The following is an 18601-nucleotide window of genomic DNA, read 5'->3' on the forward strand; positions in this document are numbered from 1 at the left end:
GTCAGGTGACCACTTTTGTTGTAAGATTCAGATAATTATTTATTTATTTATTTAAGTTTTTAAATGACATAATAAAGAAAAATATTTCTTTGTGTCCCCCTTTTCCTGTTAATGCCCTACCCTGGCAAAACTTTGCTAGAGCCGCCCCTGCACAGTTACCAGCCGTCGGCTACGTAGAAAAGGATCCTGGTGTTATTTGTCTCTCAGAAACAGTTCGTAACTTCCCTTCAACTCATTCATGTCACCTAAAGGGTGAACTTACACACTTGCTTTACTTCTCTAGGATAGTTTTCGCCGAGATGAAATGCTGCGGTTAGGAAGCATGTAGCGAGGCTCCAAATGCTCCAACAGACCGCTGACAGGTCTGGCAGACAACAGCCGCTCTATCACGTGACACATACTGCTCCGATGCGCCGAGCTGGGTTATGCCAAGTAGGGCGTTTTGTCAGGTCATTTTGTGATACTTCGGATCGGACTACATTTTTTATTTCTCTCTGATATCCGATCCAGTAATTTAGGTCAGTATCGGACCGATACGTAATATCGGATCGGTCCAGCTCTATTTTAGTATGAAAAAAGCGTGTCTAGTCATATTAAGGTTGGAAAATGTTGGTTTATGAGGAGACAACAATACAAAAAAAATCTATAAGGCAGAAATTTAACTGGTTTACTGTGCACATTTTAATCAGAGCATTGATTTTAGGATTCTGCTGCTAAATTAAATGTTAAATATTGCTAATACATGCTGGGATGTTTATCGAATGATGAAGAAAAGCAATTGTCGGATATTTGGTACAGGGACCAATAGTGTATAGTATGATGTACAGTGTGTAGTTTGTGTGGTTTGTCAAAAAAGCACATCACCGCTGTTTTTGGCTTGTTTATTTTTGCTGTAAAGTCGCTGAACCAGCAAACGTAGCTCTGGATCAACGTGTTCTTGACGGTTGTGCTCCGCTCTGCTCTGTTCAGAGCTTTGCTTTGCCTTGTTTTGGAAGTCGTGTCAGCACAATCTCAGACTGGCACTGACTCGTCTCTGGTGGGTTGACAGGTTGGGTTGGCAGCAGGGCGACCAGCTTGTCTGTCTGCAATGTCAGCAGCACTTGACACTCGTGGCTCAGTTTGTCAGTGCACCAAATTTACTGGTGATAAACACATGGGGGAAACCTGCTAATGTTCCGCATGCTGCCAATATTTGTGTGTTTTAGTTCTGTAACATGATATTTTGTGTAGCCCTATTTTGAGGCTTCAACATTATTTTGGAGGGAAAAGTGACCAGCTTGGTGTATCTGGTTGTCTCTATCTTCCTGTGTTTAACTTTTATGTGGTCTTTAGAGCTTTTCAGGTGTCTTCTATTTTTCTTTAAATTTAAATTAAATCTTTGTATTTGCATTTCAGGATACCATTATCCTTCACGCTCTTGAAGTCGCTCTACCTTTACTCAATCTGTGACTCCCTTTTGCTCGATTCACGTCCTCAGCCCTCGTCTCCCTGTCAGACCTTTGTTCTTCATTATTTATGGAGAGTGGCTGCATTGTGGAACTGTCAGTTGCAGCTGATAAGAAAGCTGCTCCGCTTGCATTAATTTCGACTGAACAGTCACCAAATTTGTGTCTGTCTCCGTCAGTCTTCCGGTGAATGTAATTTGTCACACCATTTGCCTTGTGTTAGAAGTCATAGCAAGGATAGGTTAATACAGTTGCATCAGAATGTGGTGTTAACACATTTAACACTTTTTATCCACACCAATGAGAGTTTCCCTTGAGGTACAAGAAGATGTCTCCACAGTAACACTCTGGGATGTGTTAGCTACTGCTGCTGGTGATCTGGGGGTGATTGACTTTGTTTAGACATGTTCTGATCCTGTTGCCTGTGATGCCATAACTATGATCAGCAAACAGATCAACATTTAATAAACGTCAAGGCAGGGAGCATTGAAAATATCCATGATACGCAGCGGACTCTTATTTTTTAAGTGTCTCTTTTACCCTATGATCAAATAATACTGTAATATTCTCAGCTAGGCTTTCAAATGTTTGAAATGATGGGAATAGATTTTGTACCACATTTGTTAAACACAGACCTGTACAGTATAAATGCACATCAATGCACACTCATGATCTGCAGTTTAATCTTGCTCGGCATAGGATTGGACAGAGACTGTTTCCTTTATACTTCCTGATTCAATGTTGACCACCTATTCTACCTTTACCCAAAGTAGGCCAAGCCATGCAGCTCAGCCCTGACATCTGGTACAACTGGGAGGGAGGATCATGACACAGCTGGCAGGAATAATGGAAACTGGGTTATTGTTCTGAGTATGGAAATGAGAGCTGCAGAGTTGCATACAGAGGACACTGAGGATGACATTAAGAGTGATTATGGCAAGAAGCATATGATGACTCATAAGGGTACTTCTCCTTGATGGTGATTTTGTCAACAGGATCTAATGGGAAAGAAGAGATGTTATCACTTTTTGATGTAAGATATTTATTGATAATTAACAAGGCTTTGAGCAGAGCCACTACTTTCCACTACTCCTGTTTTCTCCAGTTACTCAGTGCTGTAGCACTATTACTGAAGTTTAGGGCCACTGCGAGCATCAGCGTAACTTTGTGCTGAACATTGGGGGGGGGGGGGATCTAGACAGAGATCAGATTTATTTAGATCTCTGTCTAAATAAATCTGGGTAAATTCCCAGATGATTGAACATGCAACTATTTTGCTGGTAATAATTGAAATGAGTAAAGAAAATCAACAGCCTATTTATGCAAGATAATTCATAATTCTATTGGGGGGGTCATAACCCCCCCTAACCCCCCTGGAAAGTACGCCCCTGACTGTGAGTGTAATTTAAATTTATGTAGACAAGCAGATTGGATCAGTTGTTAAAGACAAGGAACAAGAATGGAATGGGATTTGCTCAAGTATTTCTTGCATTGTCAAACATCTATGATATTTTTTGTTTAAGTTTTTTAAAATATTATTTGCATGTAGCTAATTTATTAACCTTATAATTTCATCCAAAAGAAAGAAAGACTGAGTGAAACAAGTAATATTTACTGTTCCAATTTTGGCAGGTACTAAAATTATGAATAATTAACCCTCTGTAGATTGAGAGACAGAAGGAAGTTTTAAGTAAGAGGCTAATTAAATTTCACACCCTTTTTTTTCCAATCCACTTGCTCTAATTAACCAGACACTGTAAAAAAAAATGTTACGTCAAGGTGTCATGAAAGTCCCTTTAACTTGCTTTATTTCCAATGGCCAGCAGAGGGAGATTCCTCTTGATGCAAAACGAGGTCCAGTTGCTAAGAGGATGCTATCTCTTACTTGACCTATGACCTCAGTATATATTTTGTTAAAGAGTTTATGCTGTCAGTCACAAGCTTCAATACAGCTGCTTGATAAATATGTAAATATTTAACAATTATTTAAAATCAGTATTAGAGCAGTCTGTGCCTTAGTGTGTGGCTACTTTGTGATTGACAGGAAAGTCAAAGTGCCAGACTTGAGGCTTTTGTCACCTTGAACTCTCAGTAGAGCCCAAACAATTATTATTATTATTTTTTAAAGAGATCATCTTCTGAGAATTTGATGAGCAGCTATACTATGTCTGTTGTTGTTTAATTTAGATTTTTCACTACAGGACATTTTTTAATAAGACCCATATGCAGGCATATTGTTCTTCATGATCACTGAAGACATTGTATTTCTCTTTAGTTTTGTGTTGTTTACTTAAAAAATATATTTTCATTAGAACGTGCTAAGTCCTCCAAGGCAACTGCTTTCTTTTTCTCATCATCCATTATACTCTGAACAATAGCTTGGAGCTTACTTTTGCTAATATGTGTTTCTTGTAATGGCATCCATTGAATTTCAAAAGATTAATGCTGGGTTGCTGACAATTCCAGAAGGGCCATTACTTAATGAACGCCTCTTGGGTGTTCATTCATCTAGTTCCTTCATATCATAGCGTATAAAGAGTTATTGATTTCAGTCGTGGATCGAAGCATATCGATGACCGTAAGAGAATAGTTCTCTGAAGTCAATCATCTGAACAACTGCTGAACTTAACAAGTGAAGAGTTTACTGCCTAGAGAATTTAACAATGGCTGTTTTGATTAAACTGAGCCAATCATTAATTACCAAAGCCTATCAGAGTGAATCTATTTCAAACAAGTGAGGTTAAGGTGTCACTGCTTGCAATGTAACATTTATGTCATGAGGAGTAGGTGTTTAAACAAGCTTTACTTCAAAAACAGCTGCTGGCTTGTAGCTAACTGTAAGATCTGGATAGCGTTAGCTTTAGCCACTTTGCCTTTGTTAGCTTCCACGTTCAGCTGGGTGAGGCTGATTTAAGAATCTGATTTGGTTTGTTGTTACAAATAATCCTCCATGGTTTGCTTTGTGTCTTCACTCATAGTGAGGAGCAACCATGCTAGCAGGATGTTAGCATATGGCTGTAATTGTCCCTGTGACTATTTGCCTGCTATGCACATGCTATGTGCATGCATGAAATGGACCAGTTCTAACTGTACAAATAGGGGGCTGACTGGTTGGTCAGTATTCTGGTCCCCTGCCAGTCAGTCAGTGGATTTCTAGTGTTCATCTATTAATTTGACTGATGCATTTAACTAATACTGACACATATCAAGAAAACCCATTCTCATTCACCTTTTTATCATGCTCTTAATCATTTGATTGCCTATTTATGTGACTATGGCTCTTCTGCACTGGGTTTTACATGCAGAATTATCTTTATCCCGGCTATTAAACCATTTTTGAGCTGCATGATAATACAATGGGAGGGGCAGGGGTTCATTTGGGCACATTAAAATCAAATTCAATCGTAAACAAGTTTGCCATTGCTTCCATATGATATAATGAAGTTTTTTATTAATGCAAAGCGAATATTTTACACACCTGTAAATGTTTAAGCTATCATCAGGATCATCTGCATTATCTCTGTTCAATTAAGAGATTCATTATCCTAGTCAGAGGATAGAGAGTGAAGAAGCTTGCTCTTTGTGCAGTGGACTTTTGGGCTCTTATTAAGAAAAGAAGCAGCAGAGACCTCATTATCTAGTTGAGTGGCTACTGGGTGTCTACCCACTTCACTACACTGGCCCTGTGTTCTGTCACATTACATATTACCTGGCTGCACATACTCAGGAGAAGAGCGCCTCGGTAATGCCCCCGAGATAGTGGCATTTAATGGAATATCTTACTGGGCTGAGATAGTTTAATGAAGTACATTTTTCAAGGTTTTGTGACTACCATGGTGTGATGAGCAAGAGAAATATGTGTATATGTAATTTATCTACAATATTTTAATTAAAGTAATAATTAGTTTATTATATTTGAGGTGAAATGTGTTCTCGTGTAACTGATACTGAAATGCAATGTTAGACAGAAAGAATGTAGGATGAAAGAGAGCAGTGGAGAAAATTGTTTATTTTTATTTATTCAGTCACGAATTCTGTGAGCTGCTGACATTTGCAAACTTGACTAAAGCTGACTGAATGTAAATATGCCATACTTTTGCATACCTCCTGTGTACATTCAATAAGTAATGTAAAAGCCCTTTATGATGCACAAATTTGTAATCAAATTTTAAGGTGTCACAAGGATTGTTTCAACATCCCTCTGAGTTTCTTTAACATCTTTCTGGCTGTGAACTATTTTTTTTCATTAATGTTTCTTTATGCAAATTGTACCTTTTGTTGTGGGTCAAAATACACAAGACAAGGGCTGAAATAGTTGAAAGTGATTGTGATGCTTTCACGGTGTATATTGCAAATCATTTCAAATCACATTTGTGTCAAATCTTTCTTGCAGAAAAACAACTTTGCTTTGAAGATATGTACATACAGCTGGAAGCAACCTGTCTTCTTCTACACAATTTCCCTCCCCCATATCGACTATAATTAGATCAAGTACATTAGGGCTGCCACAAACGATTATTTTGATAGTCGACTAGTCACCGATTATTTTTGCGATTAGTCGACTAATCACATCATGCATCCATTGGATGTACAGCATACAGCTTATTGCACCAGCATGCATCTGCTCTTATATAACTATCATTAGCTTACAGCTTTAAGTGTTTAAGGTCTGTGCTAACTAAAAATAAAGACAAGATGATAGTTTATTAAATTTTAATGAAATTTGCAGATTGTTTCGGTGAAGTTTAATAAACTCCTTGCTATCTAAAATATAACGGGACACCGGAGTAAATTCTCGAGCATCTCACACTTCTGATAATCAGTTGTCTGCTTGACGTTTATTCAGCTGTGTAAAAACTATAACTTTAATCTCAGCCAAACCGATTTACTCAGGAACAAATAAAATACTAAAAAAAAGCCAAACAATAACATTTTTAAGTTATCTAAGTGACTTATATATGTTTAACCTGAGTAGCGAAAGACAGCGGTGGGTTTGAAAACGATTTGCCGGAGTCCGGTGTTCTCACGGGCTGTAGTGAGCCTTGCCCCCGGCTAGCTATCGAGCTAGTGGGTAACAGACGTCTCCGAAAACGTCAGAGCGCTTTTGAAAATATGTGGCGTCTTGATAAACTGAGCAGATATTTGAGGTTTACACAGCTACATTCTCGCTTGAAAATATGTTAAACGTTTATTTTGTGACCCAGAAAGAATAATAAGAATAATATTAAAACTAACTAGCTGCTGCCATTGTTGGAAACTGAGCTGGGCCGCGCTATGAATTCTGGGACAGAGCTACTTCTTCTTCTTCGGAGTTTAACGGCAGCTGGCATCCTTGTACATGCAGTGTGCTGCCATCTTCTGTTTCAGTCCGTTATTACACTCTTAAATTCTACTTATCCCTGCGTCTTTTGTGATCTTACAAAGCTTCAAACGACGCGTCGACTATTAAATCAGTCGTCGACGACTTTGATAGTCGACGTAATTGTGACTAGTCGACTAATCGTGGCAGCCCTAAAGTACATAAAAGACAGATTTCTAGCAATTCATCAGCCTGCACTGGCAAACCAAGTGCCTTCCTGTCCTTATGTGTACATATTTACAAGTGTACACGTGTGTGTTCACAGATTTATGGGGTAGAAAGTGCAAACCACTGTATTCAGTGTGTACAAATTATATATGTGATGGCATCAAAGCTAATTGTCCCTGGGGGAGTTGCTATATTATGTTTTTTGGTGCTGTAATACTTTTTGGGAAAAGGCATGGCAGATGCAGAGCACAGACCTGAGAAGCAGTTTAAGAGTTTTATTATTGTCTCTGAGATGAATGTAATGTAAAAGAATGGATGTGTCACATCAAGGATGGATGAAAGCAGGTTGTTACTGAGGCAGACTGGTGGCTGTGCAGGTGGGAAGATTTGCAGGTAATGGCAGAGAACGAAGGTGATGGAGAATGAGCTGGCAGGAGAGTGAAGTAGGCGAATGAGATGAGATGGAAGACAGGTTGATATTAAAAGGGGGGTGCTGGCTGGTACAAGGGGGATCTGGGCGTAGTGAATGCACTGGCTAAAAGGTAGGGTGCAAACAGGGAAGGAAACAAGGAAACTAAAGTGGTCTGAGAGTGTCTGGTTGGAGTGGATTGTTCGCTTTGGAAAACAAATTGCAAATTGTTCTCAAACATTAAACTAAGGTAGCTTTTTTTCACATGCCTGCATAAGGCTCAGATTCAAGCTCTTAGGGAAACAAATAGTAGACAAGAGTTACAGGCTTCAGTAATATTAGGCATGTTTTTAGAACAATATTTCCAAGTTAGTTACAAGTGTGTGCACAGAAATGTACATATTTCCAATCAAAGAACATGTTACCTTAACTGTATCAGTCTTTCCATGTGGCTTAGCACCATCATTTTGTGGTTAGCAAGAGTTTTTATTCACTCTGGCAACAAATACAGTTAAATCCCACTTATAAAACACTGGACGTCTAGGTGTCATATTGTATCGTTGAGTATGACAGCGGTCTACTCACCACCACCACTGAAATTCTGTGGCTGGAATTCTTCTGTGGTCTTGTCCAGTTAATTGTGTGTATAATTAAGTAATTCTTATTCTTGTTAACTCCTATGGCTCCTGAAACCTGACATTTGGGAATCTTTACTTCGTTTTTGTACGTCACATAAATGCAGGAAACAGGAAAAAGAGTGAATGTTGGAGTGGAGCGAACAGAGTCCGCAGAGGTGGAGGTATGCTGTCAAGGAAAAAACAGAATAAAACTCAGTAGAAGCAAAACACCATACATGCTTGTGAATGAGAGTGAGATAGGTGGAAAGGTGAAGATGCAAAAAAGTAGAGGTAGTGAAGGTGGATAATTTAAAAAACCTGGGGTCAACCTAACAACAGACAGAGCACTATAAAAGTAAAGAAGAGACTGCAGGCAGGGAGGAGAGGATGGAGGCGAGTGTCAGAGGTGATTTGTGACAGAAGGATAGCAGGAGGAATGAAAGGGAAGCTTTACAAGCCTTTAGCGAGACGGTGGCTTTGACAGAAAGAAAGAAAGACAGAAAGATGGGAGGCAGAGCTGGAGGTGGTAGAGTTGAAGATGTTAAGAGTTTTGTTGGGAGTGACCAGGAGGGACAAGATTAGAAATGAATACATCAGAGGGACAGCTCAGGTTGAACAGTTTGGGGACGAAGTTAGAGAAGCAAGGCTGAAATGGGTTGGACATGTGCAGAGGAGGGATAGTGGATATACCGGACAAATGGAGTGAGATGAGGGTAGATGATCCGGTGTTGTGACTCCTAAAGGAAAAATCCGAAAAAGAAGTACTTCTGTAGCACAGTAGCCATTCTGACTTCTCCTTGCTTACATTTTAAATAAGCCTCTATACATAAGGACACAAATAAAATTAATTTTTTGCTCTTTTTACTATCCTTTGTGAGGTGCATAATGAGAGAAACATAAAAATAAATAAATGCCCCGCAACAGCTTAAGTTAAGTTTAGAGATGGATGGTTGAATGATCATTTCTCTGTTGTCAAAAAGAAGTGAGTGTGCAGACAGGACTTGATGAAATAAAAAGGATAGACATATGGAAATATTTCAATGGACAGAAAGAAGTGGCACCTCTGCTAAGAGAAGAAGAACTGCCATAAACTTTCTTGTTAATGGCCAAAGCAAGATTAGGTTATTCTTATGCAGGAGTGGCTGCAGAGCCTGGAAATTACCTGTCATCACAGTGAGAAATGAGCACATGGCTCCACACACTGCCCACGGCTAAACACAGGCTTCCTCCTCCATAAAGACACCACTGTCATGACATACAACCCACGATAAAAAAAATATGACTCTGGTTGATATCCCACATGGGGAGTTTTCTAAGCAGCTGTGTTGCTTTACCAGTCCGCCCTTTAAATGCGAAGCGAGAACTCTCTTATAAATCTTTCCCGATGGGACATGTTTCTCTTATTTCACACGGCAGTCGAGATTAAATTGCAGGGCACCGCTTCAAGATTCAAACAATAGCACAGCGACGTCATATATAAAACAGTGTTCGGTGAAATGTCACTCTCTACCATCAGTGTCAGTAAACAGCAGCTATTTTAAGTCATGGCTGGGGTGCTAATGAAAGGGAACAAGAGGAGCAAAGTTCACTTGATACTTTCTGATTACTGGCATACATAGCAGGTGCGTAGTACTTAATGTGTCAGGTATTATTAAAATTTGGTGGGAAGGAGTTATTATAGCAACAACTCCTACACGTCCCACCTGTTGGGCTAGCCTTTCCCATGGGAAATTACCGTGACTCTCCTACCGTGTCACTCGTGACTAAGATACATGAGCTTCTAGCAGCAGAGGGACTGATAATAATGACACATAATTATCATAGTTTTGTCATACATGTTTAAACCTATGGCATGCGAGTTGGCTTATTGAAGCTGGCAGTTTCATTCAGAGCCTGGGAAGTATCCGGGGGGATTTTATGAGACCAGGTTTTCCTTATGCAGAAATATAACATAATATAAATATATACACATTTACTAGAAGAATGCTTGACACCGAGGAGGACATGGATGAGCACTTTCTTTGTAAAAAAGAAGATTCCAGATAGGAGATGGTCATATGACCCTTTCAGGCCTGCGCTAAATAGTTTGAGCTCACCAGATAGAAGGGTACCCTCCAAAATATCGGCGTGCATGTGTCAGGGAACTGAAGGTTATGAGTCACTGTAAACAACCAGTTGACTTTTTCTATTAATGGTTGCCACGTTGCCATCTGAGCTTTTAGCTTACTTTCTTTTTATAAGTCTGAGACTGAAAACAGAGATTCTGGAGCAACATGTTGGCCTAAAAAAAGAGTTTCCGCTTTAGAACAAATTCTAAAGATAAAAATTTGTGTTCATTTCCAATTATCTGTTCAAAAGTGTCATTGATTTTAAACTGCCTACTTTAAGTTCTGTTATATAGACTTTGCACTCCTGAGCCTTTTACTCTGATCATGCTGCTGCCTTATATATGTGGACCAGTGGGAGTTTTGATGCACTGTAACTTAAAGTGGGGAAGAGTCAATAGAAAGTGAGGGCGTTTGACTAAGTGGTTTGTGTGGCATTATAGCATGTCTCAGAGCTCAGCTGAAGCTCTGTGCTATCCTCTAGGACTGTAAACAACACATACACACTATTTGCACTGTGTGTATCTGGTGGTTGCTGGTGTACAGTAAACTCCAGCTGTCTAAATCTAGGTGTCTCTGGTGCATTCTGTATCATCAGCTCTCCTCTATTTTGTAGCTGTGAAGAAACTGGGAACAGAAATACATGTACAGTACATGGCATCAATATTTGTAAAACTTTAGTTGTGTTACCTACATTGTTTTTGATTCTGGAACACACTTATCCATGCCATCCATGCACACACACAAACAAAGACACACACAAGAGCTGAAAGTAGCTTCTACAGTATAGAAGCTACTTTCGGCTGCTCCCTGTTCACAGCATGTAACTGGCAGTTTTACGTCTGATGCCCTTCATGATGAAACTGTTTGTTTGCCAAGCAATTCTTGTACAGTAGGCACCACCTAAATGGGAATAAATCAAATATTGTAGCAAAGAAATTGCAAGTTCAACACACCCTCTCCTAAACCTACTGTCTTTTGTCTTTTGCTCTGAAATGAAAGGGCTGGTCCTCTGCGGCTAGAGAGAGACAGGAAAATAGGCCATCGTAGGTATTCTTTGGTTCTCTCTCAGCTTCAAGGAGTCATTAAACATGGAGAAGCTGGAGTGCGATGGACCTTGGCGGTCTTTCCTTTTTCTTCTCTCCGCTCCTCATGGCTGTTTCAGTCTTTGTGAATATACATTGTTTCTCAACCGAAATGCTTGTTTAGAGGGAAGGGCCCGAGTTCTGCTGGATTCAGGGGACAGAACAGAAAATAGATTTTCTCTGCTGAGTCTGTCCCAGTGGATGGAGCGTGATCACTAAACAAAACAGTTGCTTCCAAACTCAAAATCTGGCTTTGTGAGCCATACCTCCTCTTAATGTTTTAATTTAAAACCACAGAGTGTCATGTTTAGTGGAAAATCCAGTCCTCAAACACAGACTTCTGAACAACCTTAATTAGAGCATAAACTGAAAAGCTAGTGCTCCACATGGGGGAAATATTTAGGAGGGAAATAGTAAAATGCAATAAGGCGCTGAGAAAAACTGAAAGCTTAAATACACACAGACAAAAGAATAAAGTCCTGTCACAATTATTAGCTCATTAGTTCATCATTACTTGTAATATTCTACAATATGCTGCAGTGATGTGCTTTTCCCTGTCAGAATTACTTTTCTACATCATTAGATTTTTGTTAGATCCCTAACATCATTGTTATAGCTGCAAAGTTAAAAGAAGCTGCACAGGATAAGTGGTGTAAATAGCATGCTAGCAGCATATCAGTAGCAGCAGCGACTGAAGTGCTCACTGTGTATACTCTAGTGATTACAGGAAAACCCATTCAAAAGGTTGAAAATCGAGCACAGTTTGATGTGCAAGTTAAACCAAGGTAAAACCAATGTGGTGTGTTCATTTAAAATCCATTTAAAACCGCTACTTGTGTTTTTCAATAACCGAAACGTATTTTAAATGTTGCCAAAATGTGCTGCACATACCAGGCAGAGAGAGATGGTCTGTGGGGGCAGCATCCCTGATTTCACAAATCCTGTTTTTTGCACAAGATTGTAATTGTGCATAAACCAGAAGTGTAAAAATGTTCTTTTGGTTAGATTTAAGTTTTAATCTAAATCCCAAGTTGGTATGCATCCAATGCAGAAACAAAATTGTTTGCAGCAGTAGTATTAATGTTCTGTCAGATAGAAAAGTCACTACATAATATCTTACCAGTACTTCAAAACATGGCTTAGCTCTGGTTGACACTGTGTTAAGATTTTGTTCAAACATCATTAATGTCTCCTACTATTTTACAAAAAACAGCAAATCTTGTAATGCTAGTTTACTTTCTTCATTTATTACTTAAGAGGTATTTTCAGTTTTAAACTATTTTCGAAACAGCTAATCGTGAGCTTGCACATGCAACAAAAAGTGATCGTCATTATGTATCTGTTTGTTTTCGTCTTTTTAATGTGCATTGTAACTTGGCAGCACCTTTGTGTGTTGGTTTGGTCTGGTTGTTTTGTTCTAACAGAGACTTGACTGTTACTCCATGTACTGTACTGTTGCTCACTCAAACAGGCAGTGCTATCAGCAAATCATTTAAACCCTGTGTTCTGTAGTTGTGTGTGTATGTGTGTGTGTTTGTATGATTTCATATACAAAGAAGAAAACAACATGTGAAGTGACATTTTCTCTGGGCACAGCATGACTGAGGATTTCCACTGTTTTCTTAATCGTTGTGTGTTGACTCTGTGTGCCTCTGTGTGTCTCTTTGTCACTGTTTGTTAGTCACGTTTAAAGATAAAGGGCTTAATGTTACGTTGTTCGACCCCCACATCTTTTGTGCAACCCTGTTGGCTATATCCATGCACACATGCGGTTCAATTTCAGTGACTTACATGAACCGTTGATCCCAGTGCAGCTTAAACTCCTGTCAGTCTGTATTCACTGAGCTGGTACAACTGTTACAAAACAAATTATTTATTTTGTTCGACTTATTTAAGGTTCCTGTTTTCTCGAAAGCACTGACTGTATTTCTCTTTTCCTCAGTTTTTTATTTTATTAAATTTTATTTTTTGCTTTTTTGACAGAAGATTTTATCTCAAAATGTTACACAGGACCCAGTGTCTCTGTCAGTTACTGTGGCTTTGACTTCTTTATGAAGACTGTGCTATATTTGAGTAATTATTGGAGAATTATTGCTGTAAATGTTAAACTGGTAATAATATTCGCCATTGATGCATGTGTTCAGTTATTGTTTGGAACACAAAGATCTATTTGTATTTTTGGAATATGTTGATACTTCTTAAAGTGGAAAGAAAATACTAGAAAATATAACTAACTATGACAGAAGCTGCCAGAGAGAGGATAGAAATTCAGGAAACAAAGTTTCAGGATGCAAAAAAAAAAAAAGAACTTCTAAAAATAAAACACCCTGCACAAAGCTGGCAGGAGAATACAGAAAGTCATGGTGGGAAAAATGGAGCTAACTCAACTGAAACAAACAAGAGAAAGCAGGACAAACAAAAGGAGGTCGATCCCACAAAGATGGGAAAGACCTGACTATATAATGTGTGCATATATGTATGTGTGTATCTATATGTGTGTATATATATATATATATACATGTATGTATGTATGTATGTATGTATGTATGTATGTATGTATGTATGTATGTATGTATGTATGTATGTATGTATGTATCATGGTTTCAGCTACACACACACACACACATATATATATGTGTATATATATATATATATGTATGTGTATATATATATATATATATATATATATATATATATATATATATGTATATATGTATGTGTGTGTGTGTGTAGCTGAAACCATGATACATATCACTAAATTCTATTAATTCTAGACTTTTACATTTTAATTATTGTATTTTCTTATCGACTTATCTGTTGCTTGCTTCTGGGTTGGACCCTGTCTTGCCTGCAGAACTGCCTCAGTTCTTTATGGCATAGATTGTACAAGGTGTATGAAACGATCCTCAGGGATTTTGTTCTACATCGATATGATAGCATCACACTGTTGATGCAGATTTGTCAGCTGCACATAAATATTGCACACCCATCCACAACACATCCCAAAAGTGCAGTATTGGATTGAGATCTGATGACTGGAGAGGCTGTTTGAGTACAGAGACTATGTTGTCATGTCCAGGAAACTAGCTTGAGATGATCTGAGCTGCTGGAAGCAGCCACCATAAGATGCGTACATAAAGAAACGTATATTATCCCCCCACACCACCGCACCATCAGCAGCAGCCCGAACCACTGATGCAAGACAGGATGGATCCATGCTTTCATGTTGTTTACTCCAAATTCTGACTCGGTGAATGTAGAAGCAGAAATCAAAATTTATCAGACAAGTATTTCCAGTATTTTATTTTCCAATTTTGTTGATCTGGTGTGAGTTGTAGTCTCAGCTTCCTGTTCTTAGCTGACAGGAGTAGCACCTATGCTGTAGCCTGCTTCAGAGTTTGATGTGTCGGGGTTCAGAGATGCTATTCTGCAAGCGTTGGTTGATTGAGTTATTGTTGCTTTCCAATCAGCACAAAGCAGTCTGGCCATTGTCCTCTGACCTCTGCCATAAACAAAGCATTGTCATCCAGTGAAATGCTGCTCACTGGTATTTTCTCTTTTTTTGGACCATTTTCTGTGAACCGTAGACACGGTTGTGCGGGTAAAACTGAGTGGATCAGCAGTTTCTGAAATGCATAGACCAACCTGTCTGTCATCAGCAACCACGTCATGTTCAAAATCACTTAAAATGACCTTTACAGTATTCCACCTTCTGATGCTCAGTTTGAACCTCAGCATGTGATCTTTACCATGTCTACATTTGATTGCCTAATTGGATTAGTTCACAAGCAGCTAAAGAGGTGCACTGGTAATGAAGTTACCAGTGAGTGTATAGTGCTGTAATATAGTCAGATTACTGTGTAAATATAAGTGTGGAAAATTGGTGTTGTTGAAATAAAAGTTGATAAGATTATAATTGGTTAGGGAAGGAGAGCTTGTATGTGACATTGTTGATACAGAACAAGCTCAAGAGTGTATTTTCTACTTTTTTTCCCATTTGCATGTCTCATTCTCTCATTCTCCCAGTGGCCCACTAGCATTTTTCTGTCTTTATTTTTAGCTTCATCTCAGAGTATGATAGCTGGTGCGATGTGACAGAAGTGCCCCCCCCCCCCCCACACACACACACACACACAAGATACATCAGGGTAGTAGAATAATATGTACCAAATACTGATAAACAAAGGCAAGTGTCATGGATTTCAGCGTAGCCTGGTGCAACATGTGGCCTGAAAATGGGCTTTATGGCCAATCACGTTTACACCCAGTGGGGATTTCCTGTCACAGTGGAGAGCTGCACTGGCGTGTAAAGCCACAGAGATTACCCTTTCCAGCAGCAGGATTTTTGGAGGCTGCAGACGAGGGTACATGCTTTCTATGCTCACACTACACATGTGACGTACTGTATATTATGTAATTATTTTCTAAAGCATGAGCATTTCTTATTTTCATCTTATCAGTGTATATTGATGTTGTAGAAAACAAATATCATTTCTAAAAGACCCCAAAAAGCCCAAACCTTTGTTTTTGTAACATAGTGTTATTCTTCAGAGATCTATTCAAAAATCTCTTTATTTGTTATTTATTGAGAAACATTTTTGCAGCTATTTCTTGGGTCCAATCTTATATGTGTAAGCAGATTGTGATGTTGACTAGAATTAAGCTGGACTAAAAATACCTTGCGATTATTTCTGTTTTTGTTTCTTCTGGCTTTTTTATTCCTAATTGCAATGGGTGTCTTATTTATTTTGTCACTTCTTATTTTCTCTGTGTCTTGTGTGTGTGTGTCTGAAGCATATTACTGAAGCAAACTAACCTGGACACTGTCTTATCTTCACAGGGCATCAATATTGTGGGGCCCAGTAATGTAGAGCCCCCACCTCAGCCTTCTCCTCCAGCCATGTACCAGCTGGATATTGTCCTAAAGAAAGGGAAAAACCTAGCCATCCGAGATCGAACAGGTAGGAGAAATTCCTCGAGAATTTTCAGGTTTATGTAGAGTTACAGTGGGAAATGCTTTATCTGGTTTCTGTTTGCCCCATCAATTAAAAGTTACCCTGTGCAGCAATTAGCACAGACAGCATCTAGAACGCCTCGTTTGAAATCCTACTGTTTCAGGCTAAAAGAAAATCTGTGACTTTCTGGATTCTTTTATTCAAAACCAAAAATGAATGATGTTACAATTATTGCCGGTGTGTCTAAAAGTATTTAGACTCACATTAGAGTGAACTTAGATACTCCCAGTAGCAGATAAAATGTTAGACAACTAAATAAGATAAGTAGTCCTGGATGATAGTGAAGCAACTGTACTATGTGACTGCTTTTATTAGTCCATGGAGATGCTTCTACATGAACAATAGTGTCCATATATTTTCTGATAAAGAAACATGTACACCACTATAAAACTGTTATTTATGTGTTCAGGACTTCAGTAGCTCTATGTTAGAGAGAAACATGCTGAATCAGGCTTTGGCCCAAGAAACAGCCTCAGTGGTATGGTGAGGTTTTAAGTAAATGAATCAATTGTTGGCTTTAGTTCTTTAATAGGAGTAAGAAAAATATGGAAAATCATCTGAATTACTTTGTTTTCTTTAGGCTTATTGGCTATTTTTACACACTCAAATCAACTCTTTTTTTTAATCTCCCTTTTATTTACTTACTGATCTCCGTGTATTCTTTTTTAAATCACACATCACAATCCATTTTCCATATGTGATGTCAGATTGATTTAGTAGAAACGATTTGGCGCATTCCTCATGCATGTGAGCATGAAAACAATTCAGCTCTGGGTTAAACTAGGCCATTGTCACATTTGGAGCCTAGACGAGTGATTCTAATGTGATTCTTCTGGTTTCTTTTGTGTAATAAGATGAAATCGTACCATAGGCACTTCCCTTGGCTACTGAGCGTGAGCAAGACCTGCAGTGTAAAGACTACACACTGCTGTATTGTAAGCGATGACTATAGAGAATGTAAACTAGAAACCCTAAGTTAGAATTTATTTAGTTTTGCACCAGAGTGAAAGATACTAACTCATCTTAAACGACTCAGATAAACAAATGGTAAATGGCCTGTATTTGTATAGCGCTTTACTAGTCCCTAAGGACCCCAAAGCGCTTTACACAACCAGTCATCCACCCATTCACACACTGGTGATGGCAAGCTACATTGTAGCCACAGCCACCCTGGGGCGCACTGACAGAGGCGAGGCTGCCGGACACTGGCGCCACCGGGCCCTCTGACCACCACCAGTAGGCAACGGGTGAAGTGTCTTGCCCAAGGACACAACGACCGAGACTGTCGGAGCCGGGGCTCGAACCGGCAACCTTCCGATTACAAGGCGAACTCCCAACTCTTGAGCCACAATCAAACATTTGCCTGCTTCTCTGGAGCTGGAGTATGTGATTTAATGTAAGGTCGATATGCTCAGCTTTAACACATCATAAACTCTCACAGACTCTCACAGTGGATTGCATGGTGAAGGATGCTGAAGTCTCATTAGTGGCTGTAGCAGTCACCATGACAACAGATCAGAATGAGCTGCCTTTGTCTCTCCTATGCATTTTGCCTGACTACCTGTCCACCCAGATAATGAGCACTGAGGTGCTGAGCTCACCTGTCCTGTTTTAGCCCATCAAGACAGCTCATTAGAGACACAGAGAGAGACAGGTAGAGAAAGAAGGAGAGAGAAAGGAATATAACCTAGGAGTGGAATGAATGGAATATTAGCAAAACACAACAATAAGTGCTGTTTTGTCTCACAGTCTTTAGCCAGGGTGTCTTCCTCCTAATATTTACAGTGGCACATCTTAACTCTTGGCCTGTATTACCGGGATGTTTACTTTCCCCCCCTTTAAACAGCAGGAAATAGGTAAACTGAAGAATACAGAAAATGATTTTCCATTTGCACATCTCTCTAGGTTCCCTTCTCATTCATGTGTCCTGAAGTAGAGCAGGATTATCAAATAAAGGGAGTTTTCTGCAAGAAGCAATTTAATTCTGCTACTTATTGATTCACTAAAAGCTCTGGCATGAATTATAAATGTTACAAATTGTCTGCAGTTTGTCAGCAAAAAAACAACAAAAACCAAAAGAAATTTGTTTTAAAAACTTTTAATTTTGCATAGCAGAACTGAAAGTGAAAACAATAAAATTATTTTAATTAGACTACAACTCTGAACTATTTTGGAGTGCTAGACTTTGTTAATTTAAGATGCAGACTGTTAACAATGCAGAGCTTCACACGATATAACAGGAGGATACTGGTAAAAGAAAAGGTGAAATGTTTTGTTTGTCACCTTAGTGCTGATCCATGCATCAAAGTGATGGATGCGCTCAGACAAGGTTGACTTGTAAGACAGAAAAGAGAGTGAGGACAGGGGTTCAGTGCCGTGTCCTCCTTTATCCCCTTTG

General features: G+C 39.0%; 1 protein-coding gene across 6 annotated transcripts in view; it reads left to right on the top strand.

Annotated features, from left to right (window-relative positions):
- Positions 1-18601, top strand: part of LOC146375995 (multiple C2 and transmembrane domain-containing protein 1-like) — a 130212-nt gene that overhangs the window by 29169 nt on the left and 82442 nt on the right. For all 6 annotated transcript variants that reach the window (XM_084945220.1, XM_084945222.1, XM_084945221.1 and 3 more), the window contains exon 2: positions 16029-16149. In XM_084945220.1, coding sequence (XP_084801346.1) covers positions 16029-16149 — 121 coding nt within the window. The remainder of the gene's footprint in view (positions 1-16028; positions 16150-18601) is intronic.

The sequence above is a fragment of the Perissodus microlepis genome, chromosome 12 (genome assembly GCF_051167445.1).
Source record: "Perissodus microlepis isolate ML-2025 ecotype Zambia chromosome 12, ASM5116744v1, whole genome shotgun sequence".
In the NCBI taxonomy this organism is placed as follows: domain Eukaryota; kingdom Metazoa; phylum Chordata; class Actinopteri; order Cichliformes; family Cichlidae; genus Perissodus; species Perissodus microlepis.